Consider the following 19,774-nt stretch of genomic DNA (forward strand, 5'->3'; position numbering starts at 1 on the left):
TGCAGTATAACGTGGCCTTAGCATGCCCTTACATGTGTTTTTCCTGCATGCTAAGGCCATTTTTACCACAGCAGTAAAATGGCTGATTTTCCATTTTCTGTATTAATGGTCATGCACTAATTATCCTCCTGTTTACTAAGCCACGCTAGCGGCTGACGTGCGCTAATGCTGACACAGCTCATTCACTTTGAATGGGCTGTGTCGGTATTGCCATGCGGCCTAGTAAACAGGGGTGGTTTGCCATTAGCACGTGGCCATTTTAAAAAATTGCCACATTAGTTGGCAGTAAGAGCTCATGCGTTAGTCCCGCATTAATCAGTTAGTTCATGGTAATGTAGTTGTGCTAACTGATCAGCACAGAAACACTTACTCTCTGCCCCCCCCCCCCCCCCCAGACATGCAAAAAAATATGTATATATATATATTTTTTTCCATGAGTTAGCATGTGTCAATCTCAAACTTACCACAGGAGGCCTGAGCGTGCCCTGCAGTAAGCCATTTTAAGCTGTGATAAGCACACACTGACAATTACCGCAGCTTAGTAAAAAGACCTCTAAGTAAACATCAGAACAATTTTGGGATCATAATGATGCTATTTTAAATACCAACAGAATTGTCTAAAAGTGACTAGTACTGCTTCCTTAGACTGTCCTAGTGAGTAAACCAGGAAGAAAATATTTTAACAGAAGAATAGTCATTATTCAGTGATATGACATCACAAACAATGCATATGTTGTCCTTTTGACCTATCAAAGTATAGTTAGGTAGGACTACTTGAACTTGATTGCCACAATTAGCAAAATCTAGGAACACTAAATATAAGTGCAAAACAAGTAACTAATTTTGTATAAAACCCCTGAAGAATACAGTATCAAACGATAATAACAAATAATATTTTGAGTGGAACCAAGAAAATAAATCACAATAAAAATCACAGCACAGACAAACTATTTTCTCATATGCTCTATGGCTTTCCATAGCCAGGTGATAACTTATTGTAATTCTACGGTATAAATAGATACAAGATTATCATAACAGGTACTTAGGTTGCAATAACAATACAGTCTGCAGGTTTGCATAAATGTGTTGTGTCACATAATTTCAAAGTTATTTGCAAAAAAAATTATACAACCTGGAATGCTTTAAAATGGGACACAACAGTGTGCAGACACATACATGTATAAGAAAACAAGAGCAATCATACATTATAAAATGTGTTTTTGGGATGCATTAAGTTAGCAGTGCTTTCAAGGTTATACATGTCAGTGAAATGTCTCTCTTTGTTGTTTTTAGTTCAACTGTTCATTGATATGCAATTCTGCAATTATAACATGTTTGGTGTCATCCCTATTTGCCATCTGTTTGGTCTTGGAATTCCCAGGGACAAATTTCTAACAGATTTGTACCTTCTTCAACCATCCTGTTTGAATGTTCACTGTCTGTTGCTTCTGAATCTACTTCCCAAGGACAAATTTCCACTAATTTACATTTGTCCATCCCCTACTCATTTGATGTACTTTTTCCTTTATTTGCTGATACACTCAATGATTTCCAAGATCCTTGGGAACAAACCTCAGCACTTTTTGATTTGTCGACCTTAGTCCCAGGATCTTTGGATTCTGTTTCCTTTCCTTTGATCTTTGATTTCCCCTTCTCTTTCTCAGGGTCTGCCTCCTTCCTTCCTGTTGAAGCAGCACCTTTTGTGATCAGTCCCAAAGCTCTCTTTTTTGAAGGTGATGATGGTGTGACTGCAGGTGTAGCTGAAGCAGATGTAGTGGGCAATGATACGCCTTTGTCTGCATTAGAGGATCCCGAGTTGTCTAAGTCCCACTGACGTACTTCAGCAGGAAAACCTGAAGGCTTCTGCAAATTATTATTTGAGTTATAATGGGAGCTAGCCAAAAGCAAACGTTCTTCAATAGGAGATGAGCTGCTTTTTTGGTCCCCTATTGTGTTGAGGTATCCATTTTCCAGCGTTTGCATGTTGCCTGTTTTGAGTAGCTCATCAGTGTTTGCTGGGCAAACAATAGCTGTGTGGTGTTTTTTAGAAATGTTGCCTTTACCAGCACTGGGAATGAGTTCTTGAGTCTCCTTCGAACAAGCTTCAGCTTTGTTTAAACTCTTCTGATTCGATTGTGAATGTCCATCAATTACTTTCAGTTTGTTATGGGACTTCCCTTTTATACGTGAAGGATGATGTTTTTCTAATTCCAAAGGAGCAATAGACACATGTTTTTGTGCTTTAGTCTCTGAAGGCACAGAGCTAGGAGTAAGGTCATATACCTCCCAAGGACAAACTTCTTCCATATCCAATTTTAATTCCAGCCCTGAGTTACATGAACCTGGGTCAGTGCTTGTGATAGAATGACCTACTGCTTGCTGTTTCATGATCCCAGTTTTATGTGATTTTCTTGGTTCATCTATTTGACTTGAACTTTTTTGCTGTACGTCCTTACTCTCACATTTGTCAAACGTTTTATTTGCTTTGTTATTTTTTGGCAGTGGTTTTTGACATTTGCTACTGTCTTCTAAGTTTTGCATTTTTGCCGTCAGTCCCAGTGTTTTCTCCTTGGCACTAGCAATAACACTAAGAGATTTCTGTAAAACAGATGCTCGAGAATGTAAAGGTTTCTTATCCAAGTACAAATTGTGGGCACTTACAGATTTGCATACCAGGGGGACGGATTCTGTGGATTCAGCCTCCATAGCGTCAGTTCCTTTCTTGGTTACTCTTTCCTCAGTCAAGGAATCCAAGATGGAGTTTTCCGTAACTTCTACATTTTCTGTACTCACGCTTTTCTGCTCTTCATTCTGCTCTTGAACGTGATCATAGGTGCTGTGGGATTTTTTTACCGAGAATACTTTGCTATTCAAAGTATCTTCTTTTGTTTTCGGACTATGATTTATAGAATCCTGTTCAACTTTTTTTAACACACTGACACTGTTTTTTGTACCACTCTGGTCCACAAAGTCTTTCTCTTCTCTGGAGCACTGTCTACTAACTGTCTCTGGAATTTCAGTAATACGTCTCATGATTGAACGTCCTAGGCCTTTCTTGGAGCATCTCTTTTTTTGCAGATGGGGGTTATTAGCTAGCATCTTCTTTCTTTTGTATATTTCCAGTTGTGCATATAGTTTCTTCAATTCATCCTGCATAATAAAGGACAAAATCAGTGTATATGACACATGTTCAATTAAATAACAACCTGCAATAATTTATTCAAACTGGAGTCATGCATTATTATTTGGCAGCACAACAAAAGGACCTCAACCATTCTTTGGCAAGTTTCAATGGGCAATGGCAGCATTTGCTTGCGGCTTGGTGGCAAATAAGTGAAGCAGTTGTTGAGGCCTTGGACTAAATTTCTCTGAAATCACTTCAGAACAGATAACTCCTCAGAACTTCTAAAGGACATGTAGGGAGTAATTCTCTATAGTTTGCCTAAAGTTAAGACGTCTAAGAGACATGTAAAGGGTAATTCTCTACAGGTCGCCTAAAGTTAGAACCTCTAAAGGACACATAGGGGGGTAATTATTTACATATCACCTAACGTTTGAACCTCTAAATGACAATGTAGAAGGTAATTCTTTACAGGTCGACCAAAGTTAGAACATTTAAAAGACACATAGGGGATAATTCTTTACAAATCAACTAAAGTTAGGACCTCTAAAGGACACATAGGGGGTAATTCTCTACAGGTCGCCTAAAGTTAGGATCTCTACAGGACAAGCAGGGGGTAATTCTCTACAGGTCACCTAAAGATAGGACCTCTAAAGGGCACATAAGGGTAATTCTCTACAGGTCATCTAAAGTTAGGTGCTAAAGTGCATGCACTATGTACAAATTCTATAATGTCAATCAAGCGCTTAATTGACATTATTGAATACCAGTAGAAATCTGTAGTTATGCATGTAACTTTAGGTGCGACCACTTATGCTAGCTGTATGGCAGGCATAAATGTGCCTGCCTAAATGTGGCAGTTACAAGCATAACTGACAGTTTTCTAAAAGCTTAGCGTATAACTGTTTGGCATGCTCTTTCCCGCTCATTATCCTCCCACATCCAAGCTCCTCTCACAGTTACACGATATAGAACTTAGGCTCTACTATTATAGAATAGTGCCTATGTGCATTTAAGTGTGTAACTGCAAATTAGGGCATATTAGTGCCAATTAACTCCACTAATCACTGATTATTGGTTGTTATTGACAATTAACACCTAGTTAGGCAATTAAGTTACGCATATAACTAGCAGCATTCTATTAACCTGCTTGTGCAACTTTGCATGCTAAGGGATAGATTCTGTATATGGCACCTGAAAAATCAGTGAGTACACCTAAATTTTATAGAATAGGCTTAAATTTCTGCGCGATACATAGAATATGCCAAGTGACCCTCCATGTGATCAAATTTGGTCATATCCATTTAAGCCATGTTTTACTTGGCATAAATCCTGACACCTAAATTAGGCATACAGCAGGTGTATTCTATAATAATGCAAATAGATTTTTAGAAACACCCATGACTTGCTCATTCCACGCCCATAACAATGCCCCCTTTTCATCTATGTGAGTTAGAATTTTAATGCCAATTAGTGCTGACAATTGCTTGTTAACATCCAATTGACAGCATTGATTAGCTAGTTAACCAAATAGGTTATGTGCCTTGTTATAGAATATGCTCTGATTTCCGCGCAGAAATTAAAGTGCAATATATAGAATTTGGGGTTAAGTACAAAAATATGCATGCAAAATTATAGAATGAGAAGGTAGTGTTCATATTCCAGAAGAGATCCCAGGGCAACCGAGAAGGGGGAGGGGAGGGAGGCAAAATTCACCAGGCATGGCCTCCAAGGGGTGCCCGGCACCAGCACCGGGGTCTCTCTCTCTCTCCCTCTCCTGCTCCTGAAGAAAACTCCAGTGTTGGGCCCCCCTTGGAAACTGGGAAGGAGCGGACACAGCAGGGCTTCGGGCCAGGGCCTATGGTTTAGCTGGCCCTGCCAGCAGAAGTCTTCCTCCAGTGTTGCTCTTCACTTTGCTGCATTGCCTGTCAAGTGGCTGCTTTTTCTCCTTAAGCCGCATATGCTCGGTTTTGAAACTGAGCATGCGTGACATGAGAGAAAAAGCAGCCACAAGGGCAGGGCAGGCAATTACGTTAGAGTGAAGAGCAGACTGGAGAAAGACTCGTTCTGCTGGCGGGGCATCGGGATCCCCACCGGCCAAGGTATTTGTAGTTGTGGCGGGGGGCGGCAGTGGTGGCGATCCTGGGAGGTGGCACCAGCGGTGATCCTGGGGGCGGCAGCGGTGGAAATCTTGGGGAGGGGGCAGCAGCAATGGCAATCCTGGGGGGGGTGGGGGGGAGGCAGCCCTGCTCTGGACCTGGCTCAGTCTCTCTGTGGGCCTGAGAGAAACAAAACAAAACTAAGAAACTATGGAGCAGATAACGTAATATCAATTCCATGCAAAATATGTGACGCTATGATAACAAAAAAGGAGATGACTGCACAATGGAATGGGAGAGCAATAATTAGCAAGAATCAATATGAGTGCAGGAGCAATGGGTCTTGCTAAATCAACTTTACAACTTGATTCTACAAGGTCATTTCCGATAAGTAGGGAAGAACTAGTATTCAAAAGGTTTATTTTGGATAATTTTGAGAATTACCCAGACAAATCTAAAGGTTTTTAAAATTGTTGCTTGCAGATTGCTTGACCTTTGTTTGGCCAACTTTGCGGGTTAACTTTAGGAAAGTATACTCAAAGGCCTGGCTTAATCAGCTATCAGGCTGCTGAATAAGTCTCATGCATATTCACTGTAGTAGTTTTGAAAACCCAACTGGCTAGGTGCGCCTCCAGGAGAGGGTTCTTTAGCACTGCCCTAACTGGAAGAACTGCTTTAGGGGTCCTTTTACTAAGGTGTAAAGGCACCTAGGCACATACAACATGCATCAAATTGGAACTACCGCCCAGCTACTGCGTGCCCTGGGCAGTAATTCCATTTTTGACGTGCGTCCAAAACATGCGGTAGAAATTTTCTATCACGTGGCGCTTACCCGGCAGTAATTAGCAGTGTATGCGTACTGATTACTGCTCGGTTAATGTGTGAGACCCTCTCGCTAAATCATTGGGTGGCGGTAAGGTCTCATACCGAAAATGGACATGTGCTGGTTTTAATTTTGCCGCATTTCCATTTTCGGCCACAAAAAAAGGCCTTTATTGCAGGCGCACTGAGAAATGGACCTGCACGCATCCAAAACATGTGCCTACACCAGCACAGGCCATTTTTCGCCATACCTTAGTAAAAGGGTCCCTAAGTGAATCAGACCCTTTTTTTAAAACAATACATAATGCTAGCCACCACTTAAAATGTACAATATGATGGAAATAATGTATCTGAATTTCACTACAGCAATTGATAATCAGAATATTGCCATTTTTAAATTGAGAGCAAGTGGGGCAGAAGCGAGTGGGGATCGTTTCTCCTCAACAGCTTTTCCACATCATTGGATAGGACTGGAAGAACTTTACAGGACCTGACTTGGAAGGGGCAGAGGGATAAAAGAGAAACATTGACATTCAGAATTCCCCTTAGACTCTTGGAGGAGAATGCTCACAAAAGAGCGGAGATGGGGGAAAGAATAGCTTACTTGGGGGCCCATGCAGAAAACTTGCCACACTCTTATAGAGTGTTACAATGGGATAGCAATGCAGGCAGGGTTTCAGTGTGATCCCCCTGCCCCCTCCCTCTCTCTCACACACATTTCCTGGTAGTCTAGTAGTCCTTTCCTTCTTCACCCCTAGTCCCATAAAAATCCCTGGTAGCCTACTGGGTCCCACAGTAAACCTGTGACCCCAAGCCAAGGTCCCCAAACTTGTACCGCAAACAAGGCAGGAGCGATGCCTACTTGATCCTATCCTAGTCACCATCATCTTCAAAATGGTGACACCTGCCCCACAAGGGATGCACCACTAGACCACCATGCTATTTTTTTTAATATTAGGAGGAGGAAGGTTGGGTTGGGGGGGGGGGAGTTGGTCATGTGGTGGCAGAGTGGGTGCCACTAGACACCAGGGATATTTTTGTGGGGAGGGGGGCAGGAAGAGGTGTTGGGTTGGGGAGTGAAGGTAAGGAGCTAATTCATGCAGCAGCATGCTTGTGTTTTGTTTTAAATGTCAACCCTTCCTATCCGTGTCTGAGCCAATCATCATTCAGGCATTGACAGGAAAGCAGACATTTAGCAAAGAGTCACAGATAAATGCTGCTATTTTAACAGTTACAGTTAGTTTATTTAGAGCCTGCTAATACCAGTAACACAGTTCATAGTGGATTACAACTAAGATACTAGATCAAAAATAAAGCTAGGATGTAACAGAATAATCTAAAATTCTCATAGATATTAATATCATCAATAATCTTACAGAAACACATCTTAACTGGGGTACTGCAACATATTATTTCCTTATAACATATTTGTAAAACAACATAGTCTTTAATCCCTTCTTAAATATATCGTAACTGGATGCATGACTTAGTTTAAATGGAAGAGAATTCCACAAACTAACTACTTGATATAAGCAAGTAAACAGTTTCTTCAAAATAATGAGAAAGAATGTCAAGTATTATCATGTTATTGGCCAGCATACAAGAGAAATCATATAGGGGCCCTTTTACAAAGCAGCAGTTTACCACACACTTTCCTGGAGCTACCGCCGGCCCAACATGGCTACCGGATGTAGTTCTGGCTCCAGCATGCGCCATTTCTGGTGCACTTTAAAATAATTTTTATAGCATGGCGCTGACCCGGTGGTAATTGGGCATCGCTGTGTACTGCTGGGTTACCACCGGGTTACCAAGGGAGCCCTTACCACCACTTCAGTGGGTGGTGGTAAGTGCTCTCTGCCACATGGCCACGCGGTAAGTTATCTTACCACATGGCCATCTTTTTGGGGGGAATGGGGGGCATTTTAACTGCTGTGGTAAAAAAGGCCCTGGCGCGCAGGGAAAATTACCCCTGCTGCTACCGCAGGTCTTTTTTTCCCATAGTTTAGTAAAAGGACCCCATAAAGAGGAATCAGGCTAAATACAATATTGAACAACAAACATCGCAATTTAAACAGCACCCTAGCTTCCATGGGATGCCAGTGCAACTTAACCCTAGAACGCATGACATTAAAAATATACATATTAACGTCATGGGGGCCTTTTAGGCCCCCATGCACATAATGTAGAAAAACACACTTAAATAACTTTCACAAGTTTATTTCAAAATTGCTCAATAAAATATGAATAGTGGACAACATTTTAATTATAATTTTTCACAGAAAACACCAAAAAATCTTTTTTTTCCCAAATTTCACGCAAAGACATGAAAACACACAAAAATGCATAGAAATCTATAGCAAACTAGCTGCAGCTACATTTTTATTCTAACTTTCTTTTCTATTATATTAGTCTTCCAAACAATTCTGACATGTTATTTTTTCAGAAGAGTGTTCTTTGCAAACAGTTTCCTTACAAGTGGAACAATATCGCTCAGTTTTCCTCTCTATGTTTCTTGGACACATGAAACAACGCTTTCGTTTTCTTTCTCCTGGCTCTGGAGTAATCTGAAACTGTACGCCACACCGTTTCATTGCTTCTTTAGTTTTCTTTGGCAAGCATTTCAAGTCGCTTCGCTCTATCATGTGAGGTATTACAAGTTCATGACAAAGGTCCTTCAAGAATAAGCGTCTCCTGTCCTTCCTCTGTACATGAAATTCAGGATGAGTTTCTGTATAAATAATGAATGAATTTAGGGCTGCTACATCAAGCATATTTGAAAATAGTACTACAGGCCATCGTTTTGTTTGCCTCTTACACGAATATTCTCCCACCATCTCATCCATTTTATCTACACCTCCTTTTGTTGCATTGTAATGCAGGATGATTTCTGGTTTCAATTTTTGGTTATTGCTGTCAACACTGCAATCGTGATGCATGGTACTGAGTAAAATTACAGATTTCTCCTTCTTTGCCTTGTAAGATACCAAAGTCGCTTTGTTATTGAATCCAAAGACACTCTCATAAAGTGCTCGCTGACGATTGTGTTTGAGTGCTGCTGGAATTTCTCGTCTGTTTTGCTTTATAGTACCAACAAGTGTAATAGCTTTTGCAAGCAGAAAATTGCCTAGTTCAACATTGGTGAAATAATTGTCCATGGTGATGTTTCTACCTGAATTGAATATTGGAACAGCAAGAGTTTTGACTATTTCAGACCCCAGATCCTTCTGTACTGGTGCACCAACCTCTTTGCCACAGTAGATTACGCCATTTATGCCATAATAATTTGCAGAATCACACATCCAGAAGATTTTTATACCGTACTTGGCTGGCTTGCTGGGCATGTATTGTATGAATTTGCAGCGTCCTCTGAACGGTACAAGTTGCTCATCTACAGTAACATTAGTACTAGGATTGTAAAGTTTTGTGCAATTTTTGATAAATATGTTCCAGATATAACTGATAGGGGCTAATTTGTCTGTTTCAAACCTCGCTGCACGAGTTCGCTTATCATCAAAGCGAATGATCCTTCTAATTTCCTCATATCTGCCCACTGACATTGTCGCCTTATAGTGTGGATCAGAAAGTGGGTCCAGAAATAATTCTCGTATTGGGACATCATACGATTTTTGACTCCCTGCCAGCAGGAAAAGTCCAATATATGCATAAAGTTCCTCTTTTGAGATATTTTTCCAGGACTTATTTTTTGCTGAAGCGATACGTCTTCCTTCTAGGTTTGAACATAATAGGACCTCTTCTGCAATATTGTCAGAAAAATAAGTACAGAATACATCTTTAGGGGTAAAGTAACTGGGACTTCCCACAGCTCCTTGAGCCTGTCTCACAATATTGTGTATTGGAGTACGTCCGACTAATGTAGGATTACTGTCCCAAAAAACATTCGTTTTGGATGTTCTACTTATCACTTCTTGAGGATCCACTAGATTCACTTCTTCATCATCAGAAGAATCACTGGATGAGGATGTTTGATTAGCTGGTGGCAGATATTCTTCATCAGACAAAGATAGTTCACTTTCATCATCGCTTTGAAACATAATCGCTTCAATCTCTTGGTCAGTCAGACACTTGGAGGAAGACTGTGCCATTGCTGACTAGATGTTAGAAAATGAAACAGATTTCCTCTCAACAGCTTATCTTATCACAGGTCCTTCAGCAATTAGCTCACAGTGTATACTGTCCTCAGTGTTCAGAGGACCTGAGGTGATGTCATGGCCTTATCACTCCCTCCAAAAATCACACGACATCCTCACATGTTATTATCCACACCCTGGCCCCTCCACCAGCATTACTGAGTACAAATAAAGTAACTTGAGACACAAACACTTCTGAGAACATGATAAAAACAGCGGGGGCCTAAAAGGCCCCCAATTCGTACAGATGTAGTTTTCACCAAACAAGCATTGTTACACCATAATGCCTATGAAAAAAAATTATATGAACAACTGGATATTATCAACAATGACATACTTGAGTAATACCTTGAGTTTCAAAATTCTAACTAAAGTAATTTTGCAGATAATAGCAAAAATGTAAGCATGGGGGCCTAAAAGGCCCCCAATATGCGTTCTAGGGTTAATAAATATGGTGTGATTCTATCTGATTTCTTAAGGGAAAACATCAGATATACAGCCAAATTTTGAATGGTTTGAATTTTTCTCTATAGCCTTTTTGATAAAACCCAGATATACAATATCACAGTAATCTAATTTACTAAGGATCAATGAGTGTACCACTAACTGAAACAGATCTTCCAGTAAATATTTATGGATACTTCTTAACTTTCTTATAACATAGAAATAACTCCTTACAAGTGAATTAACCTAAGATTCCATGGATATTTATCATCTAAAACAACACCTACGAGTTTAATTGAACGGTCTAACCAATAAGACTCCCCCCTCCCCGATATTCAGCATTATTTAACTGGCCAGAATGGCTGCTGATCAGTTAAGTAGCGCCTAACCAGCTATCTGCCGATATTCAGCGGGGGTGGGGGGGGGGGGCGTGGTAACTGGCTATCCCCACTGAATATCCCTGATTAGCAGCTAGCACATAGTCGGTTATATCATCTGATATAACTGGATATCTGCCGATTTTTAAAAATGGATTAGCAGCCATATTTGGACACATGAAAACGTGGGATATCTTTGGTCAGTTTAAAGATATCTGGCTAAGACTGAATATCGACTTAGCCAGTTTTCTTTAAACTGGCCCAAAATAAACCGGAAATTCAATGTCAGTCACTGGAAACGGTCTGGCATTGAATATCCAGGCTCAGCACTAACCATGGGAGTTAGCCGATCTAACCCCCTACGATTTGAATATCATCCTCACCCCCATCAACAGTGGCGTGTAATTTGTATGCTCATTTAATATAGCATGCCACAATAATGCAGGCTCTTCCGCAAAGCTTTCTGCATGGGCTCATTGGCCTTCAGTGGGAGTATGTATTGAATGGGATTGCTTTAGACGGTGAATGGCTCTTTAATAGCCCTTTAAACATGGGGGTGTTCAGGGGAAGGAATTAATTACCCTCTAACAGCCCTTTAAACCCAGGAGGGTAGGTTTTGCACTATCATAGTCTATAATGTATAGGTGTTATTAGGAGAAGTAGAATCACTTTTAATACAATGTTTACCAATGGCTTAATGCCCTTAATTAAGTAGCACATTGAATGCACAGTAGTAACATCTATTAAAAATACCTTGTATGAAAAGAGGTTAATTAAATTAATAAACATTACATATTATGGTCTTCCAAACATGTCTGTGGTGGCATCTACTGTTGACTGCATAAGTGATTTTAAATATCAAGCCCATAATATACTGTACCACTAAAAAGCCACAGAAATATTATCATGATACTACAACTTGGGTATTTCAAGATAGGTGAGGGGAAACGTGTTACGTAAAGAACGTTTCAAACTGTCTTCCAATATGCACATATATCACCCTTACAAAAACAAATGCTTACTCGAATGTCTTCAGGGTCCAAGCTATGTTCACTCCATGTTGAGTTGATACTGCTGTTTAAGTAGGATCCAGATCGGCCCATATCTAGCTCATCCTCATATGTCTCAGCAGCTATATCATCTCTTGGATTATTGCTTGATTGTGAAAACTGCAAAAAACAAAATCAGAGAATTAGACAGTTGATAAGGATCATATATCCCATCTAGATAGGACTATAAGACAAAAGACTTGAAGATGTCATGGTCAATCAAGGTTGAAAACAGCAAAGCAATGTTGAACGGTGAAACTTACTTGACTACATATAATTATATGTGGCTCTATTACAAGAGCCACATACATCCAGTTATAAAACTTGAATTTGCTAATAAAAATATATAATATAATATAATATCATATCAAGATGACAAATATGTTGTTTTACTAAGCCCCATGGCAATTTTGTACTCTGTGTACGCCTTCCACAAGCTAAAAACTAAAATTTACAAAATATGTTACCTAGCGATAATATTAGCAATGATAGGAGACCAGACTACAGTTCATTTCCATTCCCTATATCTTTCTGTTTTCTTCCAATTCCCTCCTCTTTCTCTTATGAGAATAACTCTGTGGGTATAATTTATGAAAACTGTAATAGGCTAAATTATAATCTGCATACCTTAGGTATTAGAAGTAACCCTATCGTCACTGTCACAGTCAAGTGAGTGTGGACAAAAAATAACATGAGCATCCAGTCTGGCTGAAGTCTTGATGCAAGGATGAATCTGCAAAGAGAAATAATATTGCTTATTTGTTAGTGTATTTTTAACATGTATAAACCAGAAAATTATTGATAGATCAAGATGAAAACTATATCATTTTCTAAACAAAACCTTATGTAGGACTATTGACATAAGTACATAAGTAATGCCACACTGGGAAAAGACCAAGGGTCCATCGAGCCCAGCATCCTGTCCACGACAGTGGCCAATCCAGGCCAAGGGCACCTGGCAAGCTTCCCAAACGTACAAACATTCTAACATGTTATTTCCGGAATTGTGAATTTTTCCCAAGTCCATTTAGTAGCGGTTTATGGACCTGTCCTTTAGGAAACCATCTAACCCCCTTTTAAACTCTGCCAAGCTAAACGCCTTCACCACGTTCTCCGGCAACGAATTCCAGAGTTTAATTACGCGTTGGGTGAAGAAAAGTTTTCTCCGATTTGTTTTAAATTTACTACACTGTAGTTTCATCGCATGCCCCCTAGTCCTAGTATTTTGGAAAGCGTGAACAGATGTTTCACATCCACCTGTTTCACTCCACTCATTATTTTATATACCTCTATCATGTCTCCCCTCAGCCGTCTCTTCTCCAAGCTGAAAAGCCCTAGCCTCCTTAGTCTTTCTTTATAGGGAAGTCGTCCCATCCCCGCTATCATTTTAGTCGCCCTTCGCTGCACCTTTTCCAATTCCACTATATCTTTCTTGAGATGCGGCGACCAGAATTGAACTCAATACTCAAGGTGCAGTCGCACCATGGAGCGATATAACGGCATTATAACATCCTCACACCTATGACTATGTACATATTTTTTTTATTATTCATTCATTTTAGATACTACAGGGCTTTGGGATAGATTGCACACATTTGAAGCTCACTGACATAGAGGGGCATTTTCAATATGACATCTAAATATGATTTTGGATGTTTTACAAAAAATGTTCAAAATCCAGTAGTGAACATGGCCATTTTCAAACCAGAAAAATGTCCAACTTTTTATTTTGAAAAATGGCCATTTTTGTGCTGAGTGAGTCTATCTTTTTGGACCATTTTCAGAAAAAAAAAGTCCAAGGGAACAAGCACAAAAGCAAGCCATTGTGATGTATGGGGGAGGGGGTAACATTCTTAGTAGACTGGCCACACAGACAATCAAGCAGAACAGTGGAGCACCCTAGGGGGCACTGCAATGGACTTCACATAAAAGGTCCCAGGTAAACATCTCACCAATACTGCCTTAAATTGTATGGTGAGCACTCCAAAACCCACAAAAAACCTACTGTACCCAACTGTACACCACTACAATAGCCCTTGTGCCTGTAGGTGTCACCAATATGTAAGTACAGTAGACTTTTGGTGAGTTTGTAGGACTCACACTTTCCATCACAAGTGTACCAGTTAGAGTGGGATATGGGCCTGGGTCCCCTTCTGTACAGTGCACTGCACCGACTACTAGGTTACTCCTGTTTGCTGCTCTAATAGGACTGTAAAATACAAGAACCCCAAAAGGAAAGGTAATACATTCAGTCCTAAACAAAAGAGATCCAATCCAATACTAAAATAGGTTCTATTGTGAGACCACTATATAAAGAAATTTGTAGAAAATGGAGAGTGTCATAGAATAAATACTGAAAATGTGGTTAAGTCTTAGAATGAAGCTATATGCTGTGATCCCTCATAGTGTTTTTAGCTTCTATTGCATACACCATCATCGGACTCAACCTTTTGTGCATGTAAATCCAAATTGTGAACAAAATAATAATGACTTTGAAAACACTCTGTCATATTATTCAAATGTCCATCAAATGTTTCTCAAAGAGAATCTTCATACATAGCACACTATTTCAGAATGCCAGAAAGGTCTCAGTCTAAGGAAGTCCAGTCTTGAACCATATAAAATCTGCAACCTCAAACGAACACTTATCTTAATTGAAAATGTCCTAGGTCCAAAGGGTTCAACAGTGTTCTGCTTTGGAGACTTCTCCTTCATCAGGAACCCCTATGGCTTGAAACATTGGCTGCTTATAACAGGAACACTGATGGATCAAAGATAGTGTCTGGTCTAATAGGACTGGCCATAACCTCTGAAGCTGTCATAGAAGCTGGTATGTACTGTTTCTTTCACATCTTTGGGGGGTGGGAGAGGGTCAGTGACCATTGGGTGTGTATGGGAGGATCATGCCTTAATCTCTCCAGTGGTCATCTAGTCATTTAGGGCACCTTTTTGTGACTTAGGCGTGACTGAAACAGGTCTAGACCAAACCATCTAACGTTTTGCCCTAGACATTTGTGCTAGTTTCCATTAGGACAGAATAATGTTCAAGTTTTGGGAACACCCAAATCCTACCGCCGGCACCCCGACATAATAGACCATACAAAAAAAAACCCCAACAAAACAGACTAAAACCAAAACAGACCATGACAAAAAAAAACCTCCCAAAATACCCCCACAACAAAACAACCCAAGACAAAATAGACTCTTAATCAAGCTGGATTATGTTTTCAAGCAGATTTATGATTCTCACTAGATACCAAGTGTGGATAGTGAAGTCAAGCCGTAGGCAGGTGCCAAGACTTTCAAGTGACAAGCCGTGGACATTTTCAGTAATTTATGGCTCCTCCACTTCTTTGTACCCTTCAAATTCGTACCATTCAAAAATAAATCTATTTCATCAGGTCCATTTGTCGGGAGTCTATTTTGTCAGGGACTTTTATGTTGGGAACTTTTTTTATTTGGAGCTTTTTTGTCTGGTTTCTTTTGACCGGTTTCTTTTGACCAGGTGCCTCCACCACCTTGTAATTTGGACGCACTACAGAGAAAAATGTTTCAAAAATTTTGAAAATCACGATTTGGACGTTTTTTGGAGAAAAACATCCAAATGCCACTTTATACCATTTTTGAGACATTTTTCTCTTTTGAAAATGAGTCCCTAAGTCTTTTCTCGTTTTCTGTGTCAATACAAAAAGAGATTAGGTTACATTGCTTCATACATTGCTAGATTTTTGGATGTGTGAGACTCAAGAAAATACCCTGTAAAGAAGTAGGCTAAATACCATCTGGACACAGAAATGCTAATCAAATCCATAAGAAAAAAAATCATTCATGTGCAGTTTTAAATGTGAACAAATACTTTTTATTTGTTTGAAACAGAGAGACAGCCTCTGAACACCTACAGAGATTGATTTTTTGAGTAAGTAAAATATTGCTCTATTCATAATATTGTATGTGTTCTTGCTAACTCTGGTTCCCTAAGAGCTGCCATTAACCTGTGCTTGTAGAACTGCATAGTCCCTGGTACTAGAGAAAAGGCATATTACAGATCTTCCGATTAAGGAAGACAATCTGAATACCACCCTAACCACCAGAAGAGTTATAGTGTAGAACAGATCAACGTTTAGTATTGTGCATTGGCACTGGATTTGGGAAATCAATAAAATCATTTATTTAGAATTACATTGTAAGTCATTGGCCTTTATTAAGAAGGGCATCAGAGACTAGCTGTAATATATAGCAATGCATCATCCTTGCATTGAACCAAGGAGAAAACATGACTGTATTATTATAGTGGAAAGTCTACCTCTGCTTCATACAATTGAAAATATTATCTATGAGCAATTTTGCTTTGTAAAAATGTTAGCTAAATAAAAACAATCTCAGTATGATTTTGTTATTTTATAAAAGTGTTTATTGCATATATTAAAATTAAAGAGATTGTTTATTTGCATTATAACATTGTAAATAATGGCAGACAAAGACCACTGTGGACAATCTAGTCTGTCCAGTAATATTGTTAGGGTTGCAGCTGTCACCCTGAGCAAGTTATCTCTCTCAAGATATTTTTGGGGTCCATGCAGGTTACTTCTCCCTTAACTGAACTACAAAAGTAAATTCACTGCTGTTTTGAGCTGAATACCAAATCTGAAATTACTGCCAGGAGGGCATGCTGGCCTGGCAATAGTCTCATTAGGGCGCACACTGCATGCACATAGAGCTTACCGCGGCTTAGTAAAAGGGCCCCATGGGACTCCACTATCTGCCTTTCTTTCTGCAAAATGAATTCCTTTAACCACTACCTTCTGTCATCTGTCATTCAGCCAATTTTTAATCCAGTTTAGCACATTGGGACTCACCCCCAAGCTAATATTAATTAAACATGAGCCTCCTATGAGAAACTGTGTCAAAGGTGTTGCTGACATCCAGATAAATCACAGCTAACATATGCCTTCGATCTAGTCACCCAGTCAAACAAATCAATCAGATTTGTTTGGCATGATCCGCCTTTGTTAAAACTAAATTGTTTAGATCTTGCACTGGATGATGAATAGCTCATTGTGTTTTTATTACTTTCCCTGGCATGGTTACCTCTTTTATGACGAGAGATCAGATTTGCCTTTCTCTGGACCTATGGAAACTCTCCTGTCTCTGGAGATCTACTGGACATATATTTCAACAAACCCACCAGAATTACTCTCAGCTACCTTAGAACAGTAGAATGCATATCATATGGTTCAATGGATAATGTCTAGATTCAGTCCTGAAAGTTTTTCACAACACTCTTTTGTGAATAGTATAGCATCAGTCTATTCTTATGTGTGCTTTTGCTTGTTCTCCATAGTTCTTCTCCATAGATTTCTTCCACGAATATTTAACAGGTGTTTGCTTAACATTTTAGCTTTTTCCTCATTGTCCACATATCAGTCCTCAGTACTTTCCAGTCTTAGAAGTTCACCTCTAGCCTTCTTCCTTTTTACTACATATCTAAAAAAAACCTTGCTTGTTGTCATAGTTTCACTTTTAACTTCTTCCGAACTATTTTTATTTCATTAAAAAATAGATCACTTTCTTTTTCATACCTTTTTACAGAGAATTTATTCAATTAACGATATTGTACAGGGAATGAATGTTTGCATAGACAAAATATTTTACTGAATGACAAAAGACCTTACAATTAAAGAAAGCTCTAGTATTAGGCAGTATGACAGTGGTAAAAGCACTAAAGAAGATTTTAATGTTATTTCTTTATATATTCCATACTAATAATTCAAAACAGTTTACAATTCAACTTAAATAATAAAAAAAAATGACACAGAGGACAATATAAACACAAATTTAAAAAATAGATCACAACATCCCACCGGACTAATACAGGGGCCCTACACTGAAATCTGGGCTTAACGTGTCCTAAAGCTGGATTTTCCCACGTGCCTAGATTTAACATGGCATAATTTAAGGGGTTTTTGAATTTTTTTTCAGGTACAGTGTTAATGTTTGCATTAGCAGGTGGTACCTTTAAAGAGGTAATGCGGGAGCCCTTATTGTCTTCTATTTAGGAGGCGATAAAGGCTCCCATGTTATCTTCATGTTAGCCACATTGGACCAAATTCCATATATGGTGCCGAGTTGGGCAGCATTTATAGAATAGTGCCTAGCATTGGGATCTGCAGCTAACTTTTAGGTTTAAGGATTTACACCAACTGAAACCTGGGATAAATCCCTGTGCCGAAATTAGTCGCAGATATGTCGTATTCTATAACACTGTGTGCAAATTCTTGGAATGCCCATGGCCTGCCCCCTTTTTGGATCCACACACAAGAATTTATGCGTGCATCTTATAGAAAAATAGCTACCACACGATTTAGTGAGCGCCAACAGGCAAAATACCTAAAAACATATTAACATGTTTTTTTTCGGTAGCCTATTATTACCATGATAAGTGCACTTTAGGGCTTAACACCATTTTAAAAGGCCCCAAAGTGTTCAAACTAGGGAAGTGCATTCTTTTGAAATGACATAGAAAATGTTTACATTTCCCATGTATTTCATGTTGTTTGCAAACAAAAAGGAAAAATATTCACAAATCATCAAAAAGGTGCACTCTTCTGTGTATACTAGTGTGTTCTAGTCACAAAGAGTGCACATGGCTTTTGAAAGAGCAAGCACTCTTACAAATATTGCACCCATGATGACATAATAAAAATGAAATGGGAAATGACAAGAAACAAAATTTTCTGGCCACACTTGCCCACTTCAAGCTTTTCTTTCTAGATCGTGGACGCTCAAATCTCAACATTTAAGTCGACCTTAGAGATGGTCGACCTAAATGTTGAGATCGCCGATCTTAGAGATGGGCGACCTCGGTTTTCGACGATAATGGAAACCAAGGACACCCATCTCAAAAATGACCAAATCCAAGGCATTTGGTCATGGGAGGGTCCAGCATTCGTAGTGCACTGGTCCCCCTCACATGCCAGGAAACCAACCGGGCACCCTAGGGGGCACTGCAGTGGACTTCAGAAATTGCTCCCAAGTCCATAGCTCCCTTCCCTTGTGTGCTGAGCCCCCCAAACCCCCCAAAATCCACTCCCCAAAACTGTACACCACTACCATAGCCCTTAAGTGTGAAGGAGGCACCTACATGTGGGTACAGTGGGTTTGGGGGGGGGGGTTGGAGGGCTCAACATTTACCACCACAAGTGTAAGAGGTAGGGGGGGATGGGCCTGGGTCCACCTGTCTGAAGTGCACTGCACCCACTAAAAACTGCTCCGGGGACCTGCATACTGCTGTGATGGAGCTGGGTATGACATTTGAGGCTGGCATAGAGGCTGGAAAAAATGCTTTTTAAATTTTTGGGGGGTGGGAGGGGGTTAGTGACCACTGGGGGAGTAAGGGGAGGTCATCCCTGATTCCCTCCGGTGGTCATCTGGTCAGTTCGGGCACCTTTTCGAGGCTTGGTTGTGAAAAAAAATGACCAAGTCGGCCAAATGCTCATCAGGGATGCCTTTCTTTTTTCCATTATCGGCCAAGGATGGCCATCTCTTAAGCACACCCCCGTCCTGCCTTTGGTATGGTGTTGACATGCCCCCATGAACTTTGGTCATCCCCACGACAGAATGCAGTTGAGGGCGCCCAACATCAGCTTTCGATTATGCCGATTTGGGCAACCTGACAGTCACTCAGAGGGAAGGAATGTTCAACAAATCTTGAGGC

The 19,774-nt window shown here is 39.9% G+C and overlaps 1 protein-coding gene across 1 annotated transcript in view; it reads right to left on the bottom strand.

The window, feature by feature from the left end:
* Positions 1–436: 436 nt before the first annotated feature.
* GPR158 (G protein-coupled receptor 158) overlaps positions 437–19,774 on the bottom strand; it is a 452,345-nt gene continuing 433,007 nt past the window's right edge. The window contains exons 9-11 of the mRNA XM_030201149.1: positions 12,688–12,793; positions 12,034–12,180; positions 437–3,150 (exon numbers count right to left, since the gene is read on the bottom strand). Of these exons, the coding sequence (XP_030057009.1) occupies positions 1,501–3,150; positions 12,034–12,180; positions 12,688–12,793 (1,903 nt within the window). The 3' untranslated portion in view covers positions 437–1,500. The remainder of the gene's footprint in view (positions 3,151–12,033; positions 12,181–12,687; positions 12,794–19,774) is intronic.

Source organism: Microcaecilia unicolor, chromosome 1, assembly GCF_901765095.1.
Source record: "Microcaecilia unicolor chromosome 1, aMicUni1.1, whole genome shotgun sequence".
Taxonomy (NCBI): Eukaryota; Metazoa; Chordata; class Amphibia; order Gymnophiona; family Siphonopidae; genus Microcaecilia; species Microcaecilia unicolor.